A 17,842-nucleotide genomic window follows, 5' to 3' on the forward strand; every position below is an offset into this window, starting at 1 on the left:
TTAAAGTGATGAAAGGGAAAAACCTACAACCAAGATTACTCTATCCAGCAAGGATCTCATTCAGATTCAAAGGAGAAATTAAAACCTTTACAGACAAGCAAAAGCTAACAGAATTCAGCACCACCAAACCTGCTTTACAACAAATGCTAAAGGAACTTCTCTAGGCAGGAAACACAAGAGAAGGAAAAGACCTACTGTAACAAACCCAAAACAATTAAGAAAATGGTAATAGGAACATACATATCGATAATTACCTTAAATGTAAATGGATTAAATGCTCCAACCAAAACACACAGACTGGCTGAATGGATACAGAAACAAGACCCGTATATATGCTGTCTACGAGAGACCCACTTCAGACCTAGGGACATATACAGACTGAAAGTGTGTTGATGGAAAAACATATTCCATGCAAATGGAAATCAAAAGAAAGCTAGAGTAGCAATTCTCATATCAGACAAAATAGACTTTAAAATAAAGACTATTACAAGAGACAAAGAAGGACACTACATAATGATCAAGGGATCAATCCAAGAAGATATAACAACTGTAAATATTTATGCACCCAACATACGAGCACCTCAATACTTAAGGCAAATGATAACAGCCATAAAAGGGGAAATCCACAGTAACACAATAATAGTAGGGGACTTCAACACCACACTTTCACCAATGGACAGATCAACCAAAATGAAAATAAATAAGGAAACACAAGCTTTAAATGACACATTAAACAAGATGGATTTAATTGATATTTATAGGACATTCCATCCAAAAACAGATTACACTTTCTTCTCAAGTGCGCACAGAACATTCTCCAGGATAGATCATATCTTGGGTCACAAATCAAGCCTTTGTAAATTTAAGAAAACTGAAATCATATCAAGTATCTTCTCCGACCACAATGCTATGAGACTAGATATCAATTACAGGAAAAAAACTGTAAAAAATACAAACACATAAGGCTAAAAAATATGCTACTAAATAACCAAGAGATCAATGAAGAAATCAAAGAGGAAATCAAAACATACCTAAAAAAAAATGACAATGAAAACATGACAACCCAAAACCTATGGGATGTAGCAAAAGCAGTTCTAAGAGGGAAGTTTATAGCAATACAATCCTACCTCAAGAAACAAGAAAAATCTCAAATGAACAACCTAACCTTACATCTAAAGCAACTAGAGAAAGAAGAACAAAAAACCCCCAAAGTTAGCAGAAGGAAAGAAATCATGAAGATCAGATCAGAAATAAATGAAAAAGAAATGAAAGAAACGATAGCAAAGATCAATAAAACTAAAAGCTGGTTCTTTAAGAAGATTAAAAAAATTGATAAACCATTAGCCAGACTCATCAAGAAAAAAAGGGAGAAGACTCAAATCAACAGAATTAGAAATGAAAAAGGAGAAGTAACAACTGACACTGCAGCAATACAAAGGATCATGAGAGATTACTATCAGCAAATACATGCCAATAAAATGGACAATCTGGAAGAAATGGACAAATTCTTAGTTAGAAAAGCACAACCTTCCGAGACTGAACCAGGAAGAAATAGAAAATATAAACAGACCAATCATAAGCACTGAAATTGAAACTGTGATTAAAAATCTTCCAACAAACAAAAGCCCAGGACCAGATGGCTTCACAGGTGAATTCTATCAAACATTTAGAGAAGAGCTAACACTTATCCTTCTCAAACTCTTCCAAAATATAGCAGAGGGAGGAACACTCCCAAACTCATTCTACCATCACCCTGACACCAAAACCAGATAAAGATGTCACAAAAAAAGAAAACTATAGGCCAATATCACTGATGAACATAGTTGCAAAAATCCTCAACGAAATACTAGCAAACAGAATCCAACAGCACAGTAAAAGGATCATACACCATGATCAAGCGGGGTTTATCCCAGGAATGCAAGGATTCTTCAATATATGCAAATCAATGTGATACACCATATTAACAAACTGAAGGATAAAAACCATATGATAATCTCAATAGATGCAGAAAAAAGCTTTTGACAAAACTCAACACACATTTATGATAAAAACCCTCCAGAAAGTAGGCATAGATGGAATTTACCTCAACATAATAAAGGCCATATATGACAAACCCACAGTGAACATTGTTGTCAATGGTGAAAAACTGAAACCATTTCCACTAAGATCAGGAACAAGACAAGGTTGCCCACTCTCACCACTATTATTCAACATAGTTTTGGAAGTTTTAGCCATAGCACTCAAAGAAGAAAAAGAAATAAAAGGAACCCAAATTGGAAAAGAATAAGTAAAACTGTCACTGTTTGCAGATGACATGATACTGTACATAGAGAATCCTAAAGCTGCTACCAGAAAACTACTAGAGCTAATCAATGAATTTAGTAAAGTAGCAGGATACAAAATTAATGCACAGAAATATCTTGCATTCCTATACACTAATGATGAAAAATCTGCAAGGGAAATTAAGGAAACACTCCCATTTATCACTGCAACAAAAAGAATAAAATACCTAGGAATAAACCTACCTAAGGAGACAAAAGACCTGTATGCAGAAAACTGTAAGACACTGATGAAAGAAGTTAAAGATGATACAAACAGATGGAGAGATACACCATGTTCTTGGATTGGAAGAATCAACATTGTGAAAATGACTCTACTACCCAAAGCAATCTACAGGTTCAACACAATCCCTATGAAACTACCACTGGCATTTTTCACAGAACTAGAACAAAAAAATTTCACAATTTGTATGGAAACAAAAAAGACCCCAAATAGCTAAAGCAATCTTGAGAAAGAAAAACAGAGCTGGAGGAATCAGGCTTCCAGTCTTCAGACTATACCACAAAGCTACAGTAATCAAGGCAGTATGGTACTGGCACAAAAACAGCAATATGGATCAATGGGACAGGATAGAAAGCCCAGAGATAAACCCACGCACATATGGTCACCTTATCTTTGATAAAGGAGGCAAGAATATACAATGGAGAAAAGAGAGCCTCTTCAATAAGTGGTGCTGGGAAAACTGGACGGCTTCATGTAAAAGAATGAAATTATAATGCTCCTTAACACCATACACAAAAATAAACGCAAAATGGATTAAAGACCTAAATGTAAGGTCAGACACTATAAAACTCTTAGAGGAAAACATAGGCAGAACACTCTATGACATAAATCACAGCAAGATCCTTTTTGACCCATCTCCTAGAGAAATGGAAATAAAACAAAAATAAACAAATGGGACCTAATGAAACTCAAAAGCTTTTGCACAGCAAAGGAAACCATAAACAAGACAAAAAGACAACTCTCAGAATGGGAGAAAATATTTGCAAACGAAGTAACTTACAAAGGATTAATCTCCAAAATATACAAGCAGCTCATGCAACTCAATATCAAGAAAACAAACAACTCAATCCAAAATTGGGCAGAAGACCTAAATAGACATTTCTCCAAATAAGATATACAGATTGCCAATAAACACATGAAAGGATGCTCAACATCACTAATCATTAGAGAAATGCAAATCAAAACTACAATGAGGTATCATCTCACACCAGTCAGAATGGCCATCATCAAAAAATCTGCAAACAACAAATGCTGGAGAGGGTGTGGAGAAAAGGGAACCCTCCTACACTGTTGGTGGCAATATAAATTGATACAGCCACTATGGAGAAGAGTATGGAGGTTCCTTAAAAAACTAAAAACAGAACTACCATATGACCCAGCAATACCACTACTGGGCATATACCCTGAGAAAACCATAACTCAAAAAGAGTCATATACCACAATGTTCATTGCAGCTCTATTTACACTAGCCAGGACATGGAAGCAACCTAAGTGTCCATTGACAGATGAATGGATAAAGAAGATGTGGCACATATATACAATGGCATATTACCCAGCCATAAAAAGAGACGAAATTGAGTTATTCGTAGTGAGGTGGATGGACCTAGAGTCTGTCACACAGAGTGAAGTCAGTCAGAAAGAGAAAAACAAATATCGTATGCTAACACATATATATGGAATCTAAGAAAAAACAACTCGTTCTGAAGAACCTAAGGCCAGGACAGGAATAAAGACAAGGACACAGAGAGTGGACTTAAGGACACGAGGAGGGGGAAAGGTAAGCTGGGACGAAGTGAGAGAGTGACATTGACAAAAATACACTACCAAATGTAAAATAGATAGCTAGTGAGAAGCAGCCACATAGCACAAGGAGATCAGCTCAGTGCTTTGTGACCACCTAGAGGGGTGGGATAAGGAGTGTGGGAGGGAGACGCAAGTGGGAGGGGATATGGGGATATATGTATACATATAGCTGCTTCACTTTGTTATACAGCAGCAACTAATACAACAATATAAAGCAATTATACTCCAATAAAGATGTTAAAAAAAAATTCAGAATGTGGGACAAGATAGACCCTTCAGACCAGACCCTTCAGTAAGTCTGCCTCATGGAAGAGAGGAAGTAGGAGGGAACCATCCTAGATTAAGAGTAATTGAAGAGGCATGACAAACAAATGCAACATGTGAAACTTGTCTCACCTTATGCACTATTATCATTAGATACTTTATTCTCAGTATCTCCTCAAATGTAAATGTCCATGAAAACCAAAACAAGAAAAACATTTGTATAAATTTTCCAAACCATGGAAGTTGACATTTCATTGTACTCTACTCACCTCCACTTAGTAGCTTCATGACTAGCCACAGCTCATCTTTTACCACAAAAGACGTGTAGTAAGACACAATATTAGGATGATGGCACTGACTCATGGCTTGAATTTCTTTCTACAAAGAAGAGAAAAAATGGTAATTCATTATATGCAAGGCTAAAACAACACTAGAAGTTACTGAATCCAGATCTGGGAATTCCAAAGACTATGTCACAACCTTTCTGGGATTTTCATGCCTGACCTCTGCAAGAATGGTTAAACCAAAAAAACCGCTTGGTTTCCCTCAGTCCATTCTGACTCTTACTCCTTTCACTTGTTAAACTAGCGATCTCTGAAACCAAAAACATGCACTATTTATCACACCCTGCCACAGCACCACAGAGGCCTCCACTGGGACACATATTTTTACTTCCAGGTGCCCTTAAAGAACCATCTTGGGAAATCAGGTTTTACAGTCACAGAGGATAATTATCAATACTAATAAACAAAGGGTGGTTTGTTTGTTTGTCTTTCTTCTCCAAAACATTGTTTCACCTCATTTTTGTGAAATGATTAACGGTTCCCACTTTAAAGAGGCCATGAACTAAATCCAAAGTAGACACCTGAGCCCAAAGTCTCAGCTTATACTATCTCATTCGAATTTAATGAATTTAAATTAGATTTGGTGTGATAAAATGCCTTATAAAAGCCCTGTGTGATCAGGGCCCTGCTTACCTCTCCATCATTCCTACTGCCTTCACTGACCCCTACCCCCAACATACCCCAGTCCTATGATCCAGCCAAAGTAACTTCAAGTGAGCCATGCTTCTTCTAACCATGGACATTTAAATTTAACCCTGTTGTTCCCTCTGCCTCAAATACACTTCCTTCATTTTCACCTAGCTGAAAACACCAATTCTTCCTTCTGATCTCAGCCAAAATACCAGTTCCTCCCAACTTCCCAGGTTGAGTTAGTTAGGTGTCCCTTCTCTTGGCTTCCAAGCTCTGTGCATATCTCCTTACATCACAGCACATATGTACTGGATAGTACATTGGATGCTTATTTGTCTGTCCTTCCCTGCTAGACTGACAACTCCAAGAAGGCAAGTACTTAAAAGTGGACTCATACACATGGTGGGAATTATCATACGATGCTGTAATTGCCTATTTATTTTTCTGCATCCCTCACAAAACTGTAGCTCAATGAGAGGTCAGATTCTGTATACTGGCCCTTATTGTGCCTGGCACACAGTATACCCTCAATAAATATTTACTGAATGAATAAAATCCTATAGCACTTTATATAGCTTTTTACTTACTGATGTATTAATACTTGCCCTATGCCCTTGGTATTTGTTCAGTAAGATCAATTGCGTAAAAGTTGCCCATAATCCCTGATTCATAAGAAGTGTTCAATAAACACTAGTTTTTCCATTCTCATTTTCTCTACTTGAATGTAAATTCTTTTACGGCAAGGACTTTGTTGTGTGCATTTTTGCTACCCACTAAGTTACTAGCACAGTCTTCCATACTAAAAGGTAAGTAAATATGAAGGATAAGGAAGAAGAACTAAAGTAAACACCTGCCTATTGACATAGTTATACAGGATTTGAAGAGATAAGATATGTACATATAAGAGGGAATATAAAGAGAACAGTATATATGTGCCAAATGAGCAGTAAAGATAGTAAATGTTACAAGAATCCAGAGGAAAGAACAGTTAAGGCAGGTAAGAAGTCTTCACAGAGAAGGTGGGAACTACGTTTAGTTCTGCAGGATGTGGGATGTTATAGCAGTACAAGGTGCAAAGCACATAAAATTACAAAAAGAGGATGAAATAAGCAAGACAGATTTTAGGACACAGGAGTAAACCTGTCTAAGGTTAAGCAGTTCATGCTTTCAACAGAAATTTACCAAATGCCTACTCTGTGCCAGGCACAGTCCTAGGTGCTTGACCACAATGGTGAAACCTCATGAAACTTACAGTCTGGTGAAGAAGTCAGACAAATACTAATTAATAACACAGATGAAGAAAGTCTGATAGGAGAAGTACTAAATACTACATGATTTCATCGGAGAGGTGAATTACCAAAAATTAGGAGTAACAATCAGGGAAAGCTTCCTATAAGAAGGAAATAGGAAAGATAACACTTTCCTATAGGAATAGGAAAGATTTCCACTTTCAGATGACACTGAAATAGGAAAGATAAATATGTTTTTAGGGGTTTTGATTGTTTAATTACCTGGGACCGTATCATAAAGGAGCTTGTAACTGTGTTCAATAATTTAGGCTTCATCCTAACAGCAATGGAAAGGCCTCAAAGGTTTAACTATAGTTATTTTTTCATAAAAATCACTCTGGCTGTAATGTAGAAAATAAAAGAGAGAAGGCAAGACTAAAGGGAAAGACTCTGTTCAAGGTTGTTGCCATGAGCTGGGTGAGATGATAATGGCCTGAAAAACGATAAACAGCTAATTTCTCAGTTTAGATTACTGTACTATGGTTATGTTACTCTTAGGAGATGTTGGGTGAACAGCATATGGGAACTTTCTATGCTGCTTTAGCAGCTCTTCTGTAAGGTTGAGACTATCACAAAATAAAAAGTTAAAAAAAAATAAGTGGTAATATGAATGAAAAGAAAGGGAAGAGTCAAGAGATGATACTAAAGAGGTATAAACAATAGGGCTTGGTGACTAACTGGACAGGAGAGGTGAAAGAGACAGAAATCACATAGGGGAGTGACAATGCAAAGAGCTGGGGCCAAATGGTCCAAGGTCTTAAATGTTAAGCAAAAGGTTTTGAGCTTAATCCTGGAAAAAAGAGTACTACAAAGGGTTTTCTAAAAGGAGACTATGGCGGGGGGCAAATTGGGAATTTGAGATCAACAGATACACACCACTATATATAAAACAGATAAACAATAAAGACCTACTGTATAGCACAAGGACCTATATTCAATATTCTGTAATAACCCTTAATGGAAAAGAATCTGAAAAAGTATACATATACAAATATATATATGTATGTATAACTCAATCACTTTGCTGTACACCTGAAACACTGGAAATCAACTACAACTAAAAAAAATTAATAAAAACAAACAAAAAACAACCACAACAAAAAAAAGGAGGCTAGCAGGAGAGCCATAAATTTTAAAGATAAAAAGGGCCTTAAATATTCCATTTCTTCTCTTCTATTCCTCTTAATTCCCCTTGGAGTTACCCTTTTCCCTTTCCTTTCAAAAAGAAAAAATATACATATTAAGTGCTCTGCAAGAGTGGTATATTCATTCTGACTCAAATTTCCCAGCAGCTTCCTCAACACTCATAAGTGATTCCACCCCTACTCATGAAAATGCTTTCCTGAAAGTCCTTTATTGTCTGCTAATACCAGATCTTTTGTCTGGAATTTTCAGTTCTCCACTTGAAGCCATGTTTTAATGATGGACTGTTCATTCCTTCTTGAAACTCACTCATCTTGATTTCTACTATTTACTCCCTGGTTTTCTGATTACTCCAACGTAGGTGGTTTTCCTCCACTTCACACTATTCAGTCAGTCCCCAAGTAATGTTAATTTATTCATTCACTCATTCAGAGTGAACAGTCCCTGCCCTCATAGAGTGCTCATTCTAGTACTAACAATTTTTCCATCTATAAAATGTCTAGGGAATTTGTGTCTTCCTTTCCATTATCACTGTCACTGCCTGAATTTAGTCTCAATATCTCTTTGTGTTCTTCAACCTATGGGATGCAACTCATATGGGCCATTAAATAAATTTAGTGGATCACATTAAAAAAAAAAAAACAAAAATAGGATAGAAAATCAGAGAGCATTCCACATAATTAAGAATTGTTTTACGTAAGGTAGATAGCTAGTGGGAAGCAGCCACATAGCACAGGGAGATCAGCTCGGTGCTTTGTGACCGCCTGGAGGGGTGGGATACGGAGGGTGGGAGGGAGGAGACGCAAGAGGGAAGAGATATGGGAACATATGTATATGTATAACTGACTCACTTTGTTATAAAGCAGAAACTAACACACCATTGTAAAGCAATTATACCCCAATAAAGATGTTAAAAAAAAAAAAGAAATGCTCAAAAAAAATTGTTTTATAAAAATGTTTCAGTTATATTAATATATAAAATCATATATATTCATAATGTTAATATATAATATGCTATTCTTTGCTGATCTTAAACCCCTGCCCAGCAGGGTCTCCATCTCTGCCTCTTCAAAGTCTTCCCAGCCCAGGTGGCCCAGGACACAAACATCTCCACAAAGGCCTCCACTTTCATAACTGGTAGCTCCCTTCTTCCTCTTATTTCAACACAGTACTTACACCTTTCCTATGCATTTGTCACACTCTGCCATGTACAGCAGGCAAGAGCCTTAACTCTTCAACTAGATTGTGAGCCTCTTGGCAGAAGAAAAGACATCTTAAGCCTCTTAATGGTCCCCTCAGATGTTTGTTCAATGAATCTAGTCCTAGCATCTACCAGAGGAGAGAAAAATCTCAATATATTACATAGTTGCCTTTCTCAGAGAAAAGTCTGTGAGTAAAATCTCTGGAGAAAATAAATGTAGTAAGATTTGACAGCCGATTTTGTGATCACACTTAGCAAAGGCTGTCAAACAAGAAAACATTTTGACAAGAGAAAGGAGCAATATACTGCGTCCTCACTAGTAACTGTCACACACATTACACACCTGTTATTGGTTTACATCAGTACTCTCTGGAGAACCCAGAGCATCCTTTCTGCATAATAATAAAGACAGTTTTGAAAATAAAATTTAAAATCACAACATCAAAAGCTTAGTATGGGGCTTCCCTGGTGGCGCAGTGGTTGAGAGTCTGCCTGCCGATGCAGGGGACACGGGTTCGTGCCGCGGTCCGGGGAAGATCCCACATGCCGCGGAGCGGCTGGGCCCATGAACCATGGCCGCTGAGCCTGCGCGTCCGGAGCCTGTGCTCCGCAACGGGAGAGGCCACAACAGTGAGAGGCCCGCATACCGCAAAAAAAAAAAAAGTTTTTTCCAAATACCGTATGCTAACGCATATATATGGAATTTAAAAAAGCGGTACTAATAAACCTAGTGGCTGGGCAGGAATAAAGAAACAGACATAGAGAATGGACTTGAGGACACGGGGGGGGGAGGGGAAGCTGGGATGAAGTGAGAGAGTAGCACTGACATATATACACTACCCAATGTAAAACAGATAGCTAGTGGGAAGCTGCTGCATAGCACAGGGAGATCAACTCGATGCTTTGTGATGACTTAGAGGGATGGGATAGGGAGGCTGGGAGGGATGCTGAAGAGGGAGGGGATATGGAGATGTATGTATACGTATAGCTGATTCAATTTGTTGTACAGCAGAAACAAACACAACACTGTAAAGCAATTATACTCCAATAAAGATGTGAAAAAAATTTTTTTTAAATATTGTTTTTCTTTAACAATAAGAATTAATTTACAATTTAGACTTCTTTTATGATCACTGCAGTTCAAATGCCCAAATGGTGCTCTAAGGTATTGCTTGCATCTGTAAATCCAAGTTCGTCACATAGCGTTTCAATTAGCGTCTCCTTCCAAGTGTGTGTTCTCTCACCAAAGACAGCCCTAGATCACTCCAGCACCCCAACTCTTCAGCTTCTGCTTATGCATTACCAACTCCTGAAGAAATACATTTGTCTCATCTGCTGAAAGTTCAATATATAATTCTATTATCTTTTACTTTATTCCAATTATTCCCTAAATACTCACTACAGACTACACCAGAAATTAAACCCAATCCAGGACTGATAGATCATACCAGTCTTAGTTCCTGTCTTTTCTACTATTAGCTGTACATGATCTTAGAGAAATTACTTAACAATATAACAATATTAGTGCATATTTGTGTGGCAGTTTATGGTTTTCAAGTACTATTCATTCAATCTTCAAGAAAAACCTCATAAGGGACTTCCCTGGTGGCGCAGTGGTTAAGAATCCGCCTGCCAATGCAGGGGACACGGGTTCGATCCCTGGTTCGGAAGACCCCACATGCCGCGGAGCAACTAAGCCCGTGCGCCACAACTACTGAGCCTGCACTCTAGAGCCCGCCTGCCTAGAGCCCGTGCTCTGCAACGAGAGAAGCCACCGCAATGAGAAGCCCGCACACCGCAACAAAGAGTAGCCCCCGCTCACCGCAACTAGAGAAAGCCCATGCGCAGCAACGAAGACCCAACGCAGCCATAAATAAATAAATTTATTAAAAAAAAGAAAAAAGAAAATCCTCATGAGGTACACAAAGCAGAAGCAGATATTATTTCCAATTTAAACCAAAGAAACTGAGGATTTAAAAAATTAAATGATTTGGAAAAACTATTTCATTTCCCTTGCTGAGTACTTACTATATACTTGAAAACTACTCTAGGTGTCATGGAGCATAAAAGTACAGAACAATCCCTGTGTGGCTAGCTTTTAACGCCACAGAACATCTCATGCAGCTGTGGATCCTTGGGATACCCTTTCTTCTCCCTGACCCTAGCCCTTGGAGAAGCCAATGCTGCTGGGGGGTCATTCTACCCCTCATCCTGCAACAATGGTCAGAATGCAGGTTGGTACCATGTTCCTAGAAGGCTAAAGCCTTTTAAAGGTATTTCATTTGACCCAGAAATCACAATTGCATGATACTATTTTAAGGAAAGTGAGAAGTAAGCAAGCATTGTTTATAACAACAAAGAGGAAACAAAAATCATCCAATACTAGAGAACAGGTTAGATAAAGTATTCAACCGAACACTACATACATATTGAAAGCTACATTAATTCATATTTATAGACATAGAAAGAATTCTATGATAAATTTTTAATTGAAAGGACAAGTATATGGTTACATTATTATGAAAATACAAAGATGTTTAAATGTGCACATACAGCAAGTGTCAATCTCAGAATGAGAGGACTATAATTTTTTTCTACTTACCTGGATTTTATAAATTTTACAATAAGCATTACTTATTAATGAAGAAATCACAAACCTTTTTAAAAAATAAAAAACAAAAAACTTCAAGTTATTTCCCACTCTAACATGAATATACAAGAAATACGAGAAGTGCATACCAGGAGTTCATCCATGCTAGTTTGACATTTCTCAAGGTTTATCCGTTTGATCGCCACTTTCTCCTTTTTAGGGGCACAATATGCTGCTTGGACCACAGCCGTTGCTCCACTCCCTAAAGATAAATATATAAGTGAGTAAATATGTAGAGGGGTAGATAAAAACAAGACATTTAAAATTCCTACACAATTTAAACAAGAGAATAATTCTTAACTTATTCTTACACTCAACAAAAAATGCAGAGAAACACTCTAAAAAGTAGGGTGTCAATAAAAGCAAAAGCCTTGACCATTTCATAGAATTGTCAATAAATACCAGCACACACACACACACACACACACACACACACACACACACACACACACAAATAAAAGTTGCTTGAGTTCCAGAAGTTCTAGAATATGATGGTGTAGGCTCACATTTCCCTGCTCTTCTCCTCTAAATACAACTAAATACCTTAGAAATAATTCAACAATCATAAAGACAATCTGAAAGGTGGAAAGAAGCAGATGGGCTGGCTAGGACCCTCAGGATGTGAGGAAAAGCACTACTGTAAGCTCCCTGGGTTTTTCTTTTATCTCGCACATATCCATGAGTGGGCACCAGAACAGCCTGCTTCCTGGAACCAACAGGGATAGACAAACAGACAAATGAGAAAAATCCTTTCTAGCCAAAGGACTGTGAAAGGGGAAGCTCAGTAGCAACCTAGAAGACAGATTTCCCGATCCTTATCCAGGACAATCCACCCAACCCACCACAGCATCAGCAGGGTCTCCACCCCACACCCAGACAGCAGCAGGCCAGATGCACCACAGGGGCAACTAGGTCCCTGCCCCACACCTGGGCAACATCCAGCCAATCTGCCCACAGCAGCAGCAGAGGGGGTGGGGGGCGGAAGGGGGGGAACCAGACCCACACCCACCTGTCAACCAAGGTAACACCTGCAGAGATTACATAGGAGTCCTGCTGTGCCAGAAGAATAAAGCAGAAGACAATAACACTGCCAGAGCTCTGAAAACTCACTTATAAGAATTACATAGCTCACAAAAGGAGGCCAGGACTTACACATTAACTCTAAGTAGAGTAACTGCCTACTAAAATAGAAATTTTAAATAGGATCAGGAGTCTCCTAACATTAATATCCTAAATGTCCATCACACGATTTAAAAAAGGAAAAATCACATCGTCACACCAAGAACCAGGAAAAACACACTCGAATGAGAAAAGACAATCACACTGATAGAAACACCAAAATGAATTACTAGTTGGAATTATCTGACAAGAATTTTAAAGCAGCCATCATAAAAGTGCTTCAACAAACAGTTAAGAATTATCTTAAAACAAAATAAAAAAATAGAAAAGCCTCAATAAGGAAACAGAAGTTACTAAAAAAAAAAAAAGCATCAACTGGAAATTATACAACTAAAACATATAATTTCCAAAATATAAAACCTGCTGGAGAAGCTCAATAGAAAAATAGAGATAACAGGATAAATTCAGTGAACTTGAGGATAAGATCAATAATTTTACTCAATCTAAACAGCAGAGAGAAAACAGACTGAAAAAAAGAACAGAGCTTCAGGGAGAAGTGGAATAATAATAAAAGCTCTAAAATCTGTGTGGTAGGTAGAATAATACCCGCCCCCCAAAGGTGACCACATCCTAATCCTTGAGACCTGTGAATGTTACCATAAATGGCAAAAAGACTTGGCACATGTTATTAAATTAAGGATGGAAAGATGATCCTGGATTATCTGGGTGGGTCCAATTTAATTACAAGGGTCTTTATAAAAGAGACGAAGGAGGGTCAGAGTCAGAGAAGATGAGACAATGAAAGCAGAGGTAAGAGTAATGGAGTCATGAGCCAAGGGAGGAACCTTGAAAACATACTATGTGAAGTAAACCAATCACAAAAGACCACATATTGTATGACTCCATATATATGAAATGTCCACAGAACAGGCAAACCATAGACACAGAAAACAGATTAGTAGTTACCAGGGGCTGGGAGAAGAGGAAAATGGGAGGTTAATGCTTAATGGGTACAATTTCTTTCTGGGGTGAGGAAAATGCTCTGCAATTAGACAATGATGATGGATGCAAAACACTGTGAATATACTAAAAAAAACTAAACTGTACACTTAAAAAATGGTTAGTTTTTAACACAACATTGTAAAGCAATTATATCTCCAATAAAGATGTTAAAAAAATGGTTAGTTTTATGTTAAGTGACATATCTTGATCTTTTTAAAAAAGGGAATACTACATACTACAAACAATTTTAACTCATAGTTCAACAATTTAGAAAAAAAGGAAGAAGCAGGAGCACTTTCCAACTCATTTCATGAAGCCAGTATTACCAACACCAAAACAAAACAAAGACATCACAAGAAAAAACAAAACAAAACAAAATAACTACAGACCAATACCTCTCATGCACTTAGCTGCAAAATCCTTAACAAAATGTTAGCCAATTGAATCCAGCAATAGATACTACACCACAACCAAGTAGTATGTATTCCAGGTATGCAAGGCTGGTACAATTAAAAAAAAAAATCAATGTAATACACTGTATCAACAGGCTAAAGAAGAAAAATCATATGAGCATATCCACTGACACAAAAACACTTTATAAAAATTCAACACCATTCATGATAAAAAAGCTCTCAGCAAACTAGGAATAGAAGGGAACTCCTTCAACGTCATAAAGAACATCTACAAAAAAAAAAACCTTACAGCTAACATCATACTGGTGAAAGACTGCCTTCCCTCTAAGATTGGGAAAAAGGCTAAGATGTTCATTCTTATCACTTTTATTCAACATAGCACTGGAAGTCCTAGACAACACAATAAAGCAAGAAAAAGAAATAAAAGGCACCCAGATTGGAAAAGAAGAAATAAAACTGTCCCTGTTTGTAGATGTCATGACCATCTATATAAGAAAAGCTTCTAAAACTAATAAAAGAGTTTAGCAAGGTTGCAAGATAAAAGGTCAACACACAAAACCCAACTGCATTTCTATATACTAACAACAATCAAGTGGAAACCAAAATCTTAAAACACAGTATCATTTACAATTGCTCCCCCAAAATGAAACATTTAGGTACAAATCCAATAAAATATGAACAGGATCTATATGCTGAAAATTACAAAATACCAAACAAAGAAAACAAAAAAGACCTAAATAACTGGAGACTTACCATGTTCATGGATTCGAAAAATCAACACAGTAAAGATGTCAATACTCCCCAAATTGACTACATATAGGTTTAAGGCAATTCCTATCACACTCCCGGCAAAGTATTCTGTACACATAGACAAGCTTACTCTAAAGTTTATATGAAAAGGGAAGGCCCTAGAATAATCAACACCATAGTAAAGAAGATGAACAGGGCTTCCCTGGTGGTGCAGTGGTTAAGAATCTGCCTGCCAATGCAGGGAACACAGGTTTGAGCCCTGGTCCAGGAAGATCCCACACAGCGCAGAGCAACTAAGCCTGTGTGCCACAACTACTGAGCCTGCGCTCTAGAGCCCTCGAGCCACAACTACTGAAGCCTGTGTACCTAGAGCCCCTGCTCCACAACAAGAGAAGCCACCACAATGAGAAGCCTGTGCACCAGAAAGACCCAATGCAGTCAAAAATAAAATAAATAAAAATAATTTTTTAAAAAAAGAACAAAGTTGAAGGATTCATACCATCCAATTTAAAGACTTATATAGTTACAGTAATCAAGACAGTGTGGTATAGGCAAAGGGACAGACATACACACATACACACACACACAAAAACAGAACAGAGAAACCAGAAATTGATTCACACAAATGTGCCACAGTGATTTGTGTGTGTGTGTGTGTGTGTGGTACGCGGGCCTCTCACTGTTGTGGCCTCTCCCGTTGCGGAGCACAGGCTCCGGACGCGCAGGCTCAGCAGCCATGGCTCACGGGCCCAGCCGCTCCGCAGCATGTGGGATCTTCCCAGACCGCGGCACGAACCCGTGTCCCCTGCATCGGCAGGCGGACTCTCAACCACTGCGCCACCAGGGAAGCCCCCCACAGTGATTTTTGACAAAGGTACAAAAGCAATTCAACAGCAATGGAATAACCTACTAGAATGGCTAAAATAAATTGTTTTAAGTGATAACACAAATGCTGGTGAGGATATGGTTAAACTGGATCACTCATACAATGTAGGCAGAAATATAAAATATGGTATAGCCACTCTGGAAAAGTTTGGCCATTTCTTTTAAAACTAAAAATGAACTTGTACAACTCAGCATTTGTATGACTGGGTATTTATCTGAGAGAATTAAAAATTAAAATTTTTCTGAGAGAAATTAAAAATTCATATACAAGTTTCTGTTCACACAGAAACTTGTACATGAATATTCACAGCAGCTTTATTCATAATAGCTAAAAACTGGAAACTACCCAAATATCCTTTAACAGGTGAATGGTTAAACATATGGTATTCCACACAGACAAATATTACTCAGCAGTAAAAATGAACAAACTATTGATATGCACAATTACTTGGATGAACCTCAAGGGCACTATGCTGAATGAAAAAAGCCAATCTCAGAAAGTTACATATTTTATGACTCCATTTATATAATATATAACACTCTTGAAATAACAAAAATAACAGCAACAGAGAACAGATTAGTGGTTGTCAGGGATTAGGGATGTGAGTAGACAGGTTAGGAGGGCTACAAAGGGGTAGCCAGAGGGACTTTGTGGTGGAATACAGTTCTGTGTCTTGAATTTAGTTAGTGGTAGTTACACAAAGGTACACATGTAATAAAACTGCACAGAACCATACACACATGCACACAAATGAGTACAGTACACATACAGATAGTAAGCTCTAAGTTCCGTAGATTGCTTAAAAAAAAAAAAAGCCTAGGCTTCAATCCATCTATTACCCTTAATAAAATAATCTTCAAGGTCCATTTGCACTATATCACTCATCAGATCACTAAACCACAGCCACTACTTGATACTGTACTTTCTTTTTTTAAAATTTCATTTATTTATATATTTATTTATGGCTGCATTGGGTCTTCATTGCTGCGCACGGGCTTTCTCCAGTTGCAGCGAGTGGGGGCTACTCTTTGTTGTGGTGCGCAGGCTTCTCATTGCGGTGGCTTCTCTTGTTGCAAAGCATGGGCTCTAGGCATGGGGTCTTTAGTAGTTGTGGCTTACAGGCTCAGTAGTTGTGGCTCGTGGGCTCTAGAGCACAGGCTCAGTAGTTGTGGTGCACAGGCCTAGTTGCTCTGCAGCATGTGGGATCCTCCCCGACCAGGGCTCGAACCCGTGTCCCCGGCACTGGCAGGCGGATTCCTAACCACTGCACCACCAGGGAAGTCCCAATACTGTACTTCTTGATAACTCAACGCTTTAACTTATTTTCCATACCCTGGATGCAATTTAGTTTTCTCCATCTCCATTCCTCTGTGCAAACCATTCACCTTGCTTGCTTTCTACATATTAATCCATACCTCCCCCTCCTTTTAAAGCCCAAGTCAAAACTCACCTAACTTCAGGAAGCTCCATGGAAAACACACTTAGATTCAAACAAACTCTGCCACCATTAGCAGGGTAAGTCTTGGTTCCCCGATTATGTGCTTGGAAATGGCAATGCTCAATAAATGTCATTATTGTTCATTTATTTACCTATTATCTTCCTATTAGACATTTAAACTGTTAAGAGACATAGCTGTGTCTCCTCAAGTATTTGATATAGGGTAGGTTTATTACGCTTCTAAAGTACTTGAATCTTTACCAAAACACATGAGATAAATTATCCTCACCAACTCCCCATCTCTAGCCATACCACTTAAACTGTAGTTTTTTTCAATGTTTTAATCACGGGTTCTCCTGTACATACAGCCTTGGATAGAGATGAAATGTAAACAATAAAAAAGAAAAAATGTACAATCATTAAATTCTTTCTTCCTTCCTCTCCATTTTCTCATTTTCTTCCCAAATATAAAGTAATTTCAGGGACTTCCCTCGTGGCACAGTGGTTAAGAATCCACCTGCCAATGCAGGGGACACGGGTTCGATCCCTGGTTCGGAAGACCCCACA

General features: G+C 38.1%; 1 protein-coding gene across 4 annotated transcripts in view; it reads right to left on the reverse strand.

The window, feature by feature from the left end:
• Window positions 1-17,842, reverse strand: part of OXSR1 (oxidative stress responsive kinase 1) — a 99,585-nt gene that overhangs the window by 71,273 nt on the left and 10,470 nt on the right. For 3 of the 4 annotated variants that reach the window (XR_009542880.1, XM_060162331.1, XM_060162330.1), the window contains exons 2-3: window positions 11,757-11,869; window positions 4,680-4,788 (exon numbers count right to left, since the gene is read on the reverse strand). Coding sequence is in view for 3 of the 4 variants with exons in the window: in XM_060162331.1 (XP_060018314.1) it covers window positions 4,680-4,788; window positions 11,757-11,869 (222 nt within the window). In the remaining variant the exon portion in view is untranslated. Of the gene's footprint in view, window positions 1-4,679; window positions 4,789-6,895; window positions 6,944-11,756; window positions 11,870-17,842 lie in introns of those variants that run through there. The other variant, XM_060162332.1, reaches the window with a different exon arrangement.

Source organism: Lagenorhynchus albirostris, chromosome 10, assembly GCF_949774975.1.
Source record: "Lagenorhynchus albirostris chromosome 10, mLagAlb1.1, whole genome shotgun sequence".
Taxonomy (NCBI): Eukaryota; Metazoa; Chordata; class Mammalia; order Artiodactyla; family Delphinidae; genus Lagenorhynchus; species Lagenorhynchus albirostris.